Raw genomic sequence first — 16,371 nt, 5'->3', positions numbered from 1 at the left:
ATAGAGCTTGTGTAGAGGTCAGAAGACAGCATGGAGGGGTCTGTTCTCTTCTACCGTGCGGGCCCTGGGGTTCAAACTCAGGTCACCAGCCTTGGCGGCCATCACCTTTACCCACTGAGCCATCTCACCATCCTGACAATGAAAAAAGCAGATTCTTCTCTAGACCAGCACGTGTTATGCTCATGTATGCACAGCTGACGTGCGTGTGTGCACACGTGGTTTGTACAATGATGGAATCGGTGTCGCTCTTCGGCACCGACTCTGGAAGTCACGCTTTGAGATGCATGTCAGTGCTGTATGCTTGATTGACTAAAGCTGCCTTCCTCTCATTTCTAGAATAATGAACTACAAAGCCGGTTGGACTATTTGACAGAAACTCAGCCCAAGACTGAAGTGGAGACCAGGGAAGTTGGAGTGGGCTGCGATCTTCTACCCAGGTAGCTGGGAATTTCCTGTTCTTCTGTCTTTGACTTAAGAAAACTATTTCACTGCGCTGTGATGAAGAGCGTTGAATTCTTCCTCTGAAAAACACAGCTCTAGAGCTAAGTGGTGACTTCTGAGTAGGCAGAGGAATTGTGGGGTGGAGGAGAAAGTGAAGGAGAGACTGAGGAAGCCATGACCATCAGTTACCGCTGGCCTTTGCACTCTCTCTCTCTCTCTCTCTCTCTCTCTCTTTCATTCTTCATTCAGCAAACTGTAGCAAACAGGTTGCAGAGAGAAATGAGATTGGTTTCTGCCCCAGAGTAGCAGATGGAGAAGGGACAGGCTATAGGAAGGCCTTAATTACCATGTTAGAGGGATGTGCTGGGTACCTTCAGAGGGAGCATCCAAATGAGAACCAAAATTCACCCATCCTTTAGTACCATAGCTGATATATCCAGACGTCTGGTTTGAATCTGCTTCAACATAATGATCTTAGACTGTGTGCTGGCTAGTTTTACTTCAACTTGACTCAAGCTAGGGTCATCTGAGAGGAAAGAGCCTCAACTGAGAAAAAGCCTCCAGAAGATCTGGCTTAGGCAAGCCTGTAAGACATTTTCTTAATTAGTGATTGAGGGGGACAGGCCCAGCCCATTGTGGATGGAGCCACCTCAGGGCTGGTGGTCCTGAGTTCTTTAAGGAAACAGGCTGAGCAAGCCAGTAAGCAGCACTGCTCTGTGGCTTCTGCCCCAGCTCCTACCCCTACATTACTATGTAGTTTGAGTTCCTGTCCTGACTTCTTTTAATGATGAACAGTGATGTGGAAGTATAATCCAAATAAACCCTTTTCCTCCGCCAGGTCTGTGTTCTACTTAGTCACAGTTGATTTAGAGGCCCGCTTGACTGACACAAACTTACCATGGCTGGGTGTTCAATTGTGCTCAGCCGAGAGGATGTGACTGTGTATATAACATGGTTATTAATGCCCTGTGGCTAATAATTTAGGTCATCAAGATCATGAAGTGGCAAGTTCTGGTGTCATGAGAGAAAGAAAGGACTCAAGTGTGGGCATGTGCTATGCTAAAAAACAGTGATCCAGAAAATACATCAGAATTTAGGACCTTTAATAGTGACATCTGATGGGAAGAGTGGTCAGCCGATTGCCTATCTGGGATGTGGGATGCCCAGGTCTGGTCCTGTTGCCCATCTGTAACCTGGCATTGAGGAGTTCTTTCTTGGATGAGGCCTTGGCCTCCAAGTCTGTAAAGTCAGCAAGTGGCTTGACCAAGTCTCCAGCATCACCAATGTGGCACAGTGAGACCTCATTTCCCCAACTGTGACTGACGGGCTCTTGTTGATTAAATCCTGCCTTTTGCCATTGCCAAAGAACTTAGGAGCAGCACCGCTGAACCTTCTTTGCCAATTTCCTGGTTTCCAGGTAAACAAGGCAGTTTTACTATTCTAATGTAATTAACAGAAAATGCCTTTCTAAAAAGATAAGGGTACATAAAGTAGGCTCGGCATCTCACCAACACATGACACAATTTATTTGATGAAAATATAACCGAAAGAATGAGTGATAACACTCAGGGACTCTTTTTGAAATATGAGTAATTTGGCCATTTCCCTCTTTCTCAGGCTTTTCAGAGACCAAGTGTCTCAGATCACTCTAATTCCCCACATCATAAATCTTGTTTGGCCGAGACGGGCACAAAACCATGTCTGAAACCAATAAATTGTTTGTTTTCTGATTCCCCACATTTTGGCTTAAAACAAGCTTTTCAATTTGTACACCCAAGGATGGCCGGAGGCGCACTTTTATGGCTACGTTATGAAACCACAAAACAGTTTTCATAATGGAAGTGCTGACAGACCCTTAACTTATGGCCACGGTGAACCTGGAAGGCACGTCAGCATAGAAAGGCAGCTTTTCCATAAATGTAACATTTGGGTTTCCCTCAGGATCCATTGCTGCGGTTTAACTGCTTAGGTCAGTCAGCGGAGGAAATGAAAACGACATAACCACATTTCCGAAAGGGCAGAATAATATTTCACCCGTTTCCTCTCAAATATTTATGAAGTGCCTACTATGTGAAAAGCACGCCCAGGTCACAGGGATGAGGAGACATAGCTTCTGAGATATCTCAAGGCAGGGTTTCCTGACCCCAGGTCACAGGGGTGAGGAGACAGAGCTTCTGAGCTGTCCCTAGGCAGGGTTCCCCCCAGATTATAGGGGTGAGGAGACAGAGATTTTGTGCTATCTCAAGACAGGGTTCCCCCCAGATCATAGGTGTGAGGAGACAGAGCTTTTGAGCTGTCCCAAGGCAGGGTTTTCTGCCCCCAGGTCACAGGGGTGAGGACAAGAGCTTCTGAGCTATCCCGAGGTAGGGTTTCCTGCCCCCAGGTCACAGGGGTGAGGACAAGAGCTTCTGAGCTGTCCCGAGGCAGGGTTTCCACCTGGCTTAGAAAGGATTTGCCCTGTTGCTGGGGCTTCTTAGGAGACCTTGGGGATGGTGGGTGACAAGGATTATTGAGGTGCTAGCTGGGGAACATCTTCACTCCCCACAACCTTCTTAGCACCAATGAACTACACCCAGCTCTTATTTCTAAATGTTAGATTCTCAGGAAGACTGTCTTAAATAGAGGCCTATGGGTGAAAATAGATCTGAACCCCATAGTCTAGATGGATCCCTACATTTCAAAGGAAACAAATTGGAAGTCTAGAGAAAAAAAGCAGCTCACCAGAAGCTGCACAGCCAGAGTGAAGAGGCTTCTGAGGCTGTGTGCGGCCAGTTAGAGCCGCAGTTTGAGTTCCTCGCACCCATGTTGGGTGACTCACAGCCACCTCTAACTCCAGCTCCAGGGGTTCCAATGCCCTCATCTGGCTTCTGCAAGTACTGTACTCATGTGTACAAACACAGAAAGAGATACACAGAGACACACAGACACACATACACACACAGTGCTTTAAGTAGTTACTGCTACTATTAACTAAACCAAAATTCTGATTTTGAGATGTAAAACACTGTATCCTACGTAAGTGAATTTGGGTTTGCTAAAGCGATTTTGTTAATTTTATAGGTAGCTATCATTGGTCAGAAGCCTAGTCAAGGATACAGAGCTTTAGTATGCATGGGCCTCTTCAGTAAACCCTCTAGACACTGTGTCAAAGGGCGAAGGGCCTGGGATAATAAACACTATGCCAGCTGAGACACAAAAGTGGTCCCTGTGTGTTCCGGGCACTGCAGGCGCTCCCTGTGGGGAGCAGGAGCCTTCCGCTCCCTCGCTCACTCTCTGCTCACACCTGTAGGTGCCGGGATGCTTGCTACTGCTCTCAGAGCATAGCTCACAACTAGGACTCTTCTGGAATTTTGTCACACTGAAGAACAAAATTGCGATGACCTCATAGCAGCACTAACCCCTTTCTGAAGCACCCCTTCGCGCTGCCCCCTTTCCTGCCAGCATGGTGAATGCCTAGGAATGGGGATCCAGCGTGCCACTCCCCGGTCTGGGGTATTAGTCACCTGACGGCTGCTGTGGTGAAATACCTGAGGCAAATTAGAAAGAGAGCTGTGTTGACTCAGTTTATTCCAGAGTCTTTCTGTGAAGGCATGCATGGTGGAGCAAAGCTCTTTACACCATGATCCAGGAGACAGAAATAAAAGAGCTGAGACTAGGGGTCCACAACCCCCTTGAAAGATACACCCCTGTTACCCAGGACTTTCCTGTGAGGCCACCCTCCTATGGGTCCTGTCACCTTCTAGTAGTTCCCCAACAGGGCCTGGGCTTTTGATTCCTGGACGTCTTTGGAAAGCAAGCATTCAGATGGTAGGATCGTGTATTTAGTTTGAGTTCAGTAAACATCTTGGGGATGAATAAGTGAAGTCTGCACCAAGTGGGGATTTAGGCAGCTCGTGGTGTTAAAATGTGGTTGGTTTGTTTATTTAGTATTGGGCTTAGAAGCAGCAGCTCCGGCTCATGCTTTGCTGCTTGTATTTGTCATCAGGTGTGCGAGCGGAAGGTTTGTTCCTTTTCCTAGTCATGGTCTCCCTGAGACATGCTCAGAACGGTCCCGTGGAATAGCCATTCAGTCCATCCTCATGCAGCACCGTCTCCCTAGAGCGTTCAACAGCTCTGAACATTTGTTTGAACAGCTTCAACACTGTTCCTAGTCAGAACGATGCTGGCCTCTCACTCAACAGGAGAAAAGCAGCTCTCCCTGCCCTCCCCGCCTGTCCTCCATCTTCCTCCACGGCGTGTGCCTCATTCTCCTCAGCGCACCTCATGATTCTGCCTTGGTTTCAGCCATTTCTGCCAAGACTGCACCAGGCCATAGTGTTGCCTTCCCTCCCTGTGGCTGAGCCTTTCTGGAACACAAGCCCTTAATCTGTACAGCTCCTGGAATCCTCCAGCTGGTGGCTGGTCCTCTACAGACCGTTTCCAAGCTAAGTGTATCGGCCTTTTCTCCAAAGTCAGTTCTTACAAGTGGTTAAGATGCCTGCCTGTGTGTTAGACCTGGATCTGTATCTCGGATTTGCCACTTGCCTTTTGTGTGACTTTGAGGAAAATTCTTAATTCTTTGAGTTTCTGTTTCCTTGCCTTGGAAGGGAAATTTGATGAGGGAGGCTGAGGCAGGAGGATTATAGTAAGGCCACATAGTAAAACCTGTTTTTAAAACCAAAAACAAAAGTAAAGAAAGGAAGAAGGGGAGATTTGGTGGTGGTGCTGTGTCGAGAATTTTCTCTGCTGGGGTGGAGCACTAGGTCCCTCTTCATAAGGTCCCAATGACAATCCAAAGCTCTGACCCTCCAGAGTTTCCCCCAAGGAACCAGTGAGTCTATTGGGCCTCTTTACAGAGATGGGGAAGTATTTCTCATAGGAACATGGGTGACCGCAGGTAGCAACAGTAGAAAGTCCTCACCTAGCATGTGTGAGGGTTCCCCATAGCCACACAGATGGAGTCACCTTCTCCTAGTTCTCCCGAGCCTGTGTACTCCAGCCCCACCCCAAGACCCTGAGGACACTATCAACTAGGAAAAGCCGAATACAGCTGGTTAGGAAAATGTTTGGATACTCAGGAGAAGGGCTGTGACCCTTCTGCCATCCCCTCCTGTAAGGAAGACCAGTAGTCAGCCAGCCCAGTTGTGATGGTCAGGTGCTGACAGGCACAGCGGAACCCCCACAGATGGTGGCTGTTCGGCTGAGAGCATTCCTGTGCAGCACCCCGAAAGCTGGCTTCCAAGTGGACAGCTAAGAAACTCAGGGCAGCCAGCCCAAGCACTTGCATGTCCATCATCTGCGGATGGTTCCACCGTTTTCCAGTGATCCACAGTTGAGCTGTATCTCAGCCGTGATTGCCTTGCCCGTGGGCTCACTTACTTGCCTGTGCCATCACTTTCCTTCTGGATGACCTCAGAAAGACCCTTTCCTTCCTCTCTCCAGCCTGCCTGACAGCCATCTTTCCTCCTTGTCTCTAGTTTCCTGGCCTGCTGCTCCTCCTCTGTCTCATCCTTGGGTTGCATTTATTTCTAGTGGGTGAGGATCTCATCGTGGAATGAAAATATGAAGCGTGACTCACTGTGAGTTCAAGAGTCTTAAACACCCAGTTTTGGTTTTTAAGAATGAATTCAGTTTGAAAAGCATGATACATATTAATTAGTCACTGAGAATTACTTAAGGTCATCTGGCCTCTGAATACAGAGAAAAAAGAAGAATGAACAATGAGACTTTTCTTTCTTCGGTTCCTTAATGTATTGAAACATAGTTTCCAGTAAACTTAGTTACTTTTTAAAAAATTAGATTTTACTTTTAATTTTTTGGATATATTTAATTTATTTCATGTGTTTGAGTGTTTTGCCTGCATGTATGTGTACCACGTGCATGCTTGGTGTCTGTGGAGGCCAGAGGAGGGCATCGGATCCCCCAGAACTGGACTTACTAGCTGTAAGTCACCGTGTAGGAACTGTGAACTGAGCCTGGACCTTCTATAAAGCAGCAAGTGCTCTTAACTGCTGAGCCATCTCTCCAAGCTCCTCAGTTATATCTGAGTTGGTGCAGTTTGGGGCAGATATTCCCCATGGCCACTGGTGCCCTGCACGTAATAAGTGCTTTAAAGGTTTTTATTTTTATGTTTTTGTTGTAGAGGTCAAAATACAATTTTTTTGGTTCTGCAAGTGCTGCCTGCCTCCAGGGAATCTGCTCTCAAACAAGCAAATTTCAGTTCTGTGATTGAAATGGCTTATGCTCTTGAAGTCCTATTGTTTCCTAGTGATCAGCTTCATAAAGAGCCCCCCCACCCCCCGCCTGCCACTTTACATTTTTGAAAGGTTGGGATGTGAGTGCCTGTTTTTGAAACGCAGGAGGTTCACCTTTATAAATATTTCTGGGTTTTATGAGCTTTTAGGGTATTGTCACAGGAGACTGTTTCTGTTGCATGGAATTTTCACAGGAGCTGGCACACAAGGCCCATCTGGTTTCCGCCCCTGCTGTCCCTCTAATCTGCCTTGCCGGGTCACCAGGGTCTTCTTGAAGTGCCACACCCCAGAGATTCCTGTCTGTGGGCAGTGACACTGTGACTGCCCCCTCCATAAACTCCCTCTGGTTTCCGTCCTCATGTCTGTGTGGGCTGAAAGTTCCATGCTCAGCCTGACGGGCGGAGGTCACAGAGATGAGTGAGACATGGTTTTCACTCTCAGAGAAATCAGGCCTAGCAATGGACCCAGATGCGAATCAGTGTGATAGGGGACGCCGCCACTGGTGTGTCACAGCCCAGGCAAAAGTCATTTTCAGTGTGTCTGGGGAATGGAATGCATGGAAAAGACATATCGGATCTCTGTTGTGTGGCCCTGGGGAGATGTGAACAAGTGTCTGCTTACCCAGATAGGGACACAATGCCAGACAAAGTAAGGATACCATCAAACTTAAACATGGTGAGCCGAAGAGTTTTATTGGGGTTACTTACCGGACCAGAAATGATTTGAGGACAGCTATGTCACCAAAAACCCACTCCAGTACGGGTGACAGCTCATGCCAGCTGGAAAACTGGAGCACACTGCACAGCCTGCAGGTAGCTGGAGCACACTGCACAGCCTCCAAGTAGCTGGAGCACACTGAACAGCCTGCAGGTAGCTGGAACACACTGCACAGCCTCCAAGTAGCTGGAGCACACTGCACAGCCTGCGGGTAGCTGGAGCACACTGCACAGCCTGCGGGTAGCTGGAGCACACTGCACAGCCTGCGGGTAGCTGGAGCACACTGCACAGCCTCCAAGTAGCTGGAGCACACTGCACAGCCTCCAAGTAGTTGGAGCACACTGCACAGTCTGCAGGTAGCTCAGCAGGTTGAAGAGTGTCCTTTCCAGGTAGCTCAGTTTCTTGAGCCTTTTTCATGTCTCCTCTTCCTCCTCCTCCACTACCTCCTCCATTTTTGTTTTTGTTTATTTTATTTAATTAATTTTGAAACAGGATCTTATTGTATATCTCTGGCTGACCTGGAACTTGCTATGTAGACTAGACTGGCCTTGAACTTGCAGAGATCTGCTGAGATTAAAGATATGCACCACCACTCCTGCCTTTACTCTCTGCTTCTCAAAGGAAGTCCAACTGATCTGCAAGGATCTCTCAGTAATTTTTACTCTTTGTCTGCATATGCTTGGGGAAGGCCTGGATCTGGTCAGTTTCAGGAACTTCCTGAAGCCTTGGCAGTGTTCACTTCCTAAGATTAAGGAGCTACCCTGCAGGATGGAATGTTTCACTATCCTTAGAACATCCTGTTGTTGTAAAAGGAGACTGGTTGTTCCTTTCCTGGCTGCCCAGACTGGTAAGGTTCTGGGATCCTTTTCCTTCAGCAGTTATATGGTGTCTCCCTGACTCTGCCTACTCTCTCTATATCTCTTCCAGCCTGGCTATATTCTGCCCTGCCATAGGCCAAAGTACCTTCTTTATTAGCCAATGGTAATAAAACATTCACAGCATACAGAGGGGAATCCTACATAATCTCCTCTTTTCTGTCTAAATAAAAAAAGTTTTTTTTTAACTTTAACATAGTAAAATTACATATAACAAAATAGGTATCAAGCAAGAATTACAGTATTTTTTATGAATCTAAAGTTTCATATCTAATTTGTCTTTTATCATAACTAAGGAAAACTATAACTATGTGTCTTCAACTTCTTCAAAGACCCCAGAAGGTTATAATATTACACAAGTAAACAGGAAGTGAATTGCAAGCAACTTTCAAAACTCTAGAATTGACAGAGATGTCTAATTGCCTGGACAGTCACCCAAAGTTCTTCTGTAACATTGGGACATCCATCTTCAGCCTACAGGCCCATAGTATCTGGCAGACTTTTCCATGAAACAGGAAATTTGGAAAACTGTTCAGTAACTTTCTTCTGTGTTCTGCAGAATGTCTAGCAGTTTCTTCTATAAATCAGGAACGCTGAAGGATTATCTCACCTTCTTTAGGCAAGTTCAACAGTCATTTTTCTGTGGGTCCTGCATATCCAGTTTATACAGCATACCACCAAGCAGTCCAGGCAAGAGCAGTTTGTTGCCCAAATGACTAGCCTTGTCAAATTGAAGGCAAATTTCATAATGAGTTTCTTCAATGCCCATCAGCCTCTCTAAAGTAATTGGTTCTGCCAGAAGCAGACATGTCTCACTGTCGAGAAAAGTCTAAGTTCTTAAAACATTTTAGATACTATATTCTGTAGGTCTTTAAAGTGTTGAAGATCTAACTGAAATATATCTCTATATATCTAGAAAACCTAACTAACGTGACCACAAGTTTGACTATTATAAAGGATTATCTATTAATCTATATTTCTTTTTTTAACTACACATTACATTTTAAAATCAGCTGCACAAACACAATACCTTAAACAAGAGCAGAAATACATATACACAATGTAACAAAATTGACCTTAAATTTTTATTAATAGACTAAGATCCAGACCAATGCAAAATATTCATCTCCTTTAAATGAAAACAAACATTTTTAAGCATTCATTTTGGAAATTTGGGTGTTGTTTTCTCTAGACTGCTTTCTGCTGTTTGTTGGGCAAAGTATTCTTAGGGTTCATGAAGACCTTTCAGGAGGTCTTGTTCCATCAGACCACGCTAGCCTGGAAGGAATCTACAGGTTCTCATTTTCTGTGGAAACAAAAGCAGAACTTCTTGTCCAAAGCAACATAACCTTAGACTCAAATCCTGAAGTCAAGATACCTTTATGTTAATTTAGCTTAGCAGCTCCCACAATCAAATGTCTCTCTGCAGTTATTTCATTAACAGTCAAAAAATTCAAAGAAAACACAATAATATACATAATCCAGACTCTCTATGTATATTCCATCTTTACATGGCTTTTTTTACTCATTACTTTTTAATATTTATTTTATTATCTTTACTCCTTTAATCTATGACTGTCTGTACTTTCTTCTCTCTCTGAAGCCCATGTACATTTATCTAACATTGTGACCCACTTAGAGGTCTTTTTTTCTTTTGTCTGAATCTGCCTTTACTGTGCATCTGTAATGCTTTTCTGACCAGGAGCGCTTTTTTAAATGCTAAACATCATGGCCAGGACTAATTGCTGCAGTTTTGCCTTTTGGCTCTGCCCAGTCCAACATGGCAGAGGTATATTCGCTGCTTCTGTGAGTCATGCTCACTGCCCCAGCTCCAGGGACACAGCAGGTCTATGTTGCCATTAATCAATCTGTAACACACTGCTCACAGACCCCATTGAAGTGCTCCATAACAGGACCAGCATGAAGCAGGAAGCCAACTCTTAAAGGAGCCACACAGTTTTTGCTGCTAATGCTGAGTCCTGGAGCCTTCTCTTAAAGGATTCACACCTCTGCTTACACCTAACAAACAGAGCCCTACCAAGAAAATGCTGCTACAAGAAACCATGCTTAACTCTGTTCTTTTGTGACTAGAATTCCTTCCCAAGCTCTCTCAGGTTTTATGTGGATGTAGTTGGCCCACATTGGTGCCATTTGTAAAAGGAGATTGCTCATTGGTATACCGGCTGCTCAGACCAGTAAGGTTCTAGTGTCCTTCTCCTTAAGCAGTTAATTGGCATCTCCCAGACTCTGTCTACTCTCTCTCTCTCCCTCCCTCCCTCCCTCTCTCTCTCTCTCTCTCTCTCTCTCTCTCTCTCTCTATATATATATATATATATATATATATATATATATATATATATCTTCCAGCCTAACTATATTCTGCCCCGACATAGGCCAAAGCAGCTTCTTTATTAACCAATGGTAATAAAATGTATTCACAACATACAGAGGGGAATCTCACATCATGTTGTTTGACCTCCTTCCTAACATCCTATGTCTTAATGAGTTTCCCTCCAAGAAGGAAAGTTTTAATTTTGAAATAAACTACTACACAACTATGTCCTAGGGAGACATGAAATGTGTAAGCTCTGACATCCCTGCCCCTCATACTCCTGATACAGCCTGTCCCACTGTGAATGACTGGACATGGAAAGTTAGTGACGAGGACGTTAACTGCTATGCTTCCTGTGCATTTGGTTATTGTGCTATTGGGGTCAAGGATGTAACTGTCACCTCCATGTCACAGATCAAGGCAGGTAGAAATGTCATCCAGGGTTCTAGGATTCTTCCACCAATGACTTCCTTGGACCCACCCTCCATAAAGGGAACACCCTAACGTTGAGGACTCCCTCCTAGACCCTGGGTTAGGCACAATCCACACCTAAACACCTGTTTCACAGAGAGATCCTTTATTAAGTGGGGAAGAGAAGATAAAGTGGCTGCTTTCTGACTCAGGAAGGAAAACAGCAGCAAATGACCTTGCGGGTGTAATTTTTAAGAGGAAGGAAAGGGGAGGTCTGTGTTAGCATGGGCTAGGATGTGGTGGTACAGGAGAGGGGGTGTAAGAAGAAGGGGAAGGGAACAAGGGAAAGAGGGAAAAGGTATTTGTCCCCAAGGGATAGAAAGGAGATAGACAAGACACATGGGAAAATGGCGGTTTATAGAGATAAAATGGGAAACCTTGTGATAGGGTGAGGTGTTTAATTTTTATTGGACATGTTAATTAGGTGAAAGGAAGCTTTTGATTGCTGGACTTTGAAAGTCAGCCTGGGGAAGAGGAGGTAACCAAATAAGGGAATAGACCTTGGTGGTTAGCTTTAGGAATGTCATCTAATGGTTTTGAGCAAGGCAGAGGGCATGGGGAGAAGGGTAAAGTCCACCAGAGCTACGTGCTCAAGTGGGCTAATGTCCCTTCACTCCCCGACCCAAACCTCTACATAAAAGAGAAAAGAAGGTGAACATGCAAGATAATGCATAGGGATGGACCATTTCAACCTCAAGTGAGAGGACCCATTCAGTAACATGGTCCACCTAATTGCAAAGGAGGCTGGGAAATGTAGTTTCATATTTGGTCAAAATGAACTAGAAGCTAAAGGGCAGGCAAATTTACTTCTTATCCCAGAGGTCAGGAAGTCCAAGACCAATGCACCAACAGACCCAGTATCTGGTTAGAATATGCTTTCTGGTTCACAATGCTTTTCCCATGTCTTCACTTGAAGCTCCCTGAGACCTAATCCTACTCAGGAGGGCACCACCCTCATGGCCTTTTCACCTGTTGCTGCCATCCTTCCCAGGGTTAGGATTTTAGCTCTGAATTTGCAGGGAAATGATGTTCAGTCCATGACCAATCCCTTTTATAGCGTTTCTGTGCAATACTCAGTTGCATTATTAAATCATCACATTTTTATCTTTCAGTGTTGAGTTCTTACTACGTGAAGCACATAGAGGGTTTTGTCTCATTTTCCTCTTCTTTCTTTTCTCATTTCTCAGCCCAACAGGCAGGACCCGCGAATTCACGATGCCTTCCAGGAGTTACACCCCATACACGCGAGTCCTGGAGTTAACCTCAAAGAAAACGCTGACTTAGGCACTCAGAGACACGTGCTTCTTGCAGGCGTTGAAAAGCCCTGCAACCCTGCGACTTAAAGGTCTGGAGAGGGTGGTGATTGCTTCCCCATAGACACGGTGTAAGCCAGAATGGGAATCTCAGGCCAGTGGAGGCAGAGAGAACAAGCCAGGATGTAGACATGAGGTCTTCTTTCGGACACCCGCCCAACCCTGCTATACAGAATCCTCATTTGCTTTCCACGTGGATGTTGAAGTCCTGGCTTTACAGTCTATGTTGTTTTACTCGGTTTGGAGAGAAAGGGGCATTAATTAAAAATTTCGTGTTTGTTACAGCATAAAGGCTTTGTTTACCCATAAAGTATTAGCAGCAGTATTTCTCCCGCATGGAGAAGCCTGTGCCCAAGGAGCATGGGCACTTGGAAAAACTTGAACCTGGAGGGGAAGATTCCTGGCATCCAGTGCCCTCTCCTCTGGTCGGGAGGATGTGGGCCTGGTTGTGGGTGCCGCGTTTAGAGACTTGGGTGTGCCAGAGTAACTGCATTCTGATTCACTGATTCCTGTTTTAATGTGTGCCTTATGCCATGATTGGACCACCTGAGATCACTGTATTTATGCAAGCTGTGATTCTTTCCTTTTCACTTAAAGAAGAATTTTGTATGTTGTGGCATTTAGTCATTTTGTGTTTAAGTAACAATTGATATTTTTGTTAAGTGGACAAGGAGTCTATTCACGCACGCTCTACTTTGATATTAAAACCCACATCACATATATTTAATAAATGCCTTCTATTTTGTTCTAACATTGTCTCTGTTCTGTTTCGTCCGTGACTATGTAGGAGGAATAGATACTTAGCAGACCAGGCTCTGGAATGGTGTCAAGGTCAGATACCAATGATCTTTCTTCAGTTAATCCACAAAAGAGTGGTGAGGTCTAAGATTGTATTTGTTTTCAAATCCTGAAATACATTTTACTAACACACTTCCTGAAAAGACTAAGATATATTCATGATCACAAAGAATTAAATCTTCCTTTAAAAAATAACCCTCCAGGCCTGCAGAGCTGTTAAGAGCAACTGTTATTCTTGCAGAGGATCAGGGTTCGGTTCCCAGCATCTGCATGACAGCTCACAACTGCCTGCAATCCCAGTTTTGAGGAATCTGATGCACACAAATATACGTATAAAAATAAAGAAATAAAAATTTGAAATCTCCCTCCCTTCACAGGCTTACGTCATCTAGTTTGGAAAAAGCAAGTGAACAAAGTAGTTCCATTGAATAAATCAAGTTTGTGTGTGTGTGTGTGTGTGTGTGTGTGTGGTGCACACACTTAAAGCAGAGAACAATGTCAAGTATTCTTCCTCAGGTACCACCTGCTTTATTATTTTGTGGGACAGAATCTCTCCTTGGCTTGAACCATGCCTAGTAGGCCAAACCTGCTCCCAGAGAGCCTCAGAGATCCTCTCTCCACCTCTCCCCAGCCCCAGTGCTGGAATAACAAGTGCATGAAACTGGGCCTAACTGGTTTTATTTGTTTTTGTTTTTTACATGGATTCCAGGAGATCAACCTCAGATCCTCACGGTCGCACAGAAAATACCACCTGAGATATTACCCAAAATGTGCATTTTTTTGTAGTCAAATTTATGTTTCAACTCTGGCTAAAGGACCTTAGATGAGTGGTAAGAGCTCTGTGGAGGTCAGCTCCTCCTCTAATGTGATGGTCACAGCAACTTGCCAGGTGGATGGAAGTGGGAGTGAAGTTCACAGCTGCTGTCACAAGCCAGGTTTGTTTTAAAGCATTGTTGGCTCCTGTGTGGTCCCCAGGGGTAACGAGGAACCCTCCTTCTGGACAACAAGGAGTGGCCATGGCAGAGGCCATCACGACAGCAGATGGGGAAGCTGCACCCTCAGGGAGGAGCTGGCCATCCTCAGAAGTCAGTGTCCCTGGAGAAACTAGTCTGGAAGAGATTTCAAAGTGAAAGACAATGATTCAAAGAAAGCGGTTTTAATGTGACCAAAGGTGGCAGTGGAAATCATCTGCAAACAACTCCGTAGTCCCTTGTCCCTCTTTTTTTTTTTTTTCCAATACAACATACTTTATTTTTATTTATTTATTTATTTATTTATTTATTTATTTATTTTGGTTTTTCGAGACAGGGTTTCTCTGTGGTTTTGGAGCCTGTCCTGGAACTTGCTCTTGTAGACCAGGCTGGTCTCGAACTCACAGAGATCCGCCTGCCTCTGCCTCCCAAGTGCTGGGATTAAAGGCGTGTGCCACCACCGCCAGGCTTACAACATACTTTAGACTGAAAATATTGACACACCTATAGTTCCAGAAACTCAGGCAAGATTTTGCAGGTCAACATAGGCTAAATACTGAAACTTGGCTTAACTCTGACACTTATGAGAAAATTCCCATGTGTTATGAACTAAACTTTCGTATCGCATATCTCCAAACAGTATATATTAAACTCCAACCTCTGAAGTGGTACATCAAGAGGTTGTGCTTTTGTGGTGGTACTAGTGACATGAGCAAGGAAATCAGGACCACGAGGCGTGCACCCACCCACTGTGACAGTGGAACTGATCTATTGGGAGCTCTTCAAGGCCAGCTGGACTGGGACTGAATAAGCATGGGTTGAAACTGGACTCTCTGAACATGGCGGACAATGAAGGCTGATGAGAAGCCAAGGACAATGGCACTAGGTTTCGATCCTAATACATGAACTGGCTTTGTGGGAGCTTAGCCTGTTTTGATGCTCACCTTCCTGGGCCTGGATGGAAGTGGGAGGACCTTGGTCTTCCTGTAGGGCAGGGAATTTGGACTGCTCTTCAGTATCGAGAGGGAGGGGGAATGGACTGGGGGGAGGAGAAGAGGAGTGGGGATGGGGGAGGGGAGAGGGGGGAGGGGGCAATGTGTGGGAGGAGGGGAGGGAAATGGGAAACGGGGAGCAGTTGGAAATTTTAATTAAAAAAGAATAAAAAAAAAAAAAGTCACTAGTACCACCACAAAAGCACAACCTTGTCCCTCTTTTAAAACGAGCATGACAAAGATAGGCAGGCAGGCAGACCGACAGACAGATATGTTTAAGGGGTCTTTCTGCTGACAGGGCCTTTGTGTTTTTCATATAACATGTAGTGAACTCTGATGACTGAACTATCCAGGAAGACTATTACGGAAAGTTGCTGCATTGCACAGACTGAAAAACTGAGAAAAGTCTTTTAGATCCTTGGTTGATATCACATCCAGGGAGGCCCAGTGGAACAGCTTGGTCTGTAAAGGCACTTGCTGTGTCCGTAAACCTGACGACCCGAGTCTGATCCCCAGTGGCTTGCGTGAGGCAGAGAGATGGGAGAAATGTGGAAGGTTCCAGGCCAGACAATCTGGAGTATACAGTAAGCAGAAAGAGGAAGAGAAAGAGACTGTACCTTAAAACAAGGTGGAAGGAGAGAGCTAACTCCAGAAAGTTGTCTCTGACCTCCACAGACACGGTGGCAGGCATGGGCCCATATTCCCACCAGGAACATGAGTATTGTGTAGAACGGGGGTGCAGGATTCTAATACTAACACAGTGAATTTACCTCACCAGAGTAAAGAACCACAATTTATAGGAGGGCTTTTTTAAAAACATGAATCATGTTTTTAAACATGTGGTGCATGCCTTTAATCCCAGCACTCAGGAGTCAGAGGCAGATGGATCTCTGTGAGTTCGAGGACAGCCTGGTCTACAAGAGCTAGTTTCAGGGCAGGCTTCAAAGCTACAAAGAAACTCTATCTCAAAAAAAGAAAATGAATCAATTTTATTATGGTGCTTCAAGTTAATATTTTCATTTCTGTTGTTGGAATTTATGACCTGCCTGGTTTCTGTTCTCCTACCAGGTCGCACAACCATTTAGCCCCAAAGAAATCACACAGAGGTCTATATTAATGATAATCTGATTGGCCCATTAGCTTGGGCTTCTTATTAACTCTTATAACTTATATTAACCCATTATTCTTATCTATGTTAGCCACATAGCTCAGTACCTTTGTCAAAGGG

General features: G+C 45.0%; 1 protein-coding gene across 1 annotated transcript in view; it reads left to right on the top strand.

Annotated features, from left to right (window-relative positions):
* Window positions 1–13,123, top strand: part of Myzap (myocardial zonula adherens protein) — a 93,752-nt gene extending 80,629 nt beyond the window's left edge. Inside the window, exons 12-13 of the mRNA XM_057766997.1 lie at window positions 337–437; window positions 12,257–13,123. Coding sequence (XP_057622980.1) covers window positions 337–437; window positions 12,257–12,353 — 198 coding nt within the window. The 3' untranslated portion in view covers window positions 12,354–13,123. The remainder of the gene's footprint in view (window positions 1–336; window positions 438–12,256) is intronic.
* Window positions 13,124–16,371: the final 3,248 nt, after the last annotated feature.

Source organism: Chionomys nivalis, chromosome 4 (genome assembly GCF_950005125.1).
Source record: "Chionomys nivalis chromosome 4, mChiNiv1.1, whole genome shotgun sequence".
Taxonomy (NCBI): Eukaryota; Metazoa; Chordata; class Mammalia; order Rodentia; family Cricetidae; genus Chionomys; species Chionomys nivalis.
Note: the sequence above shows the minus strand (reverse complement) of the source record. Positions and strands in the feature narration are given on the sequence as shown.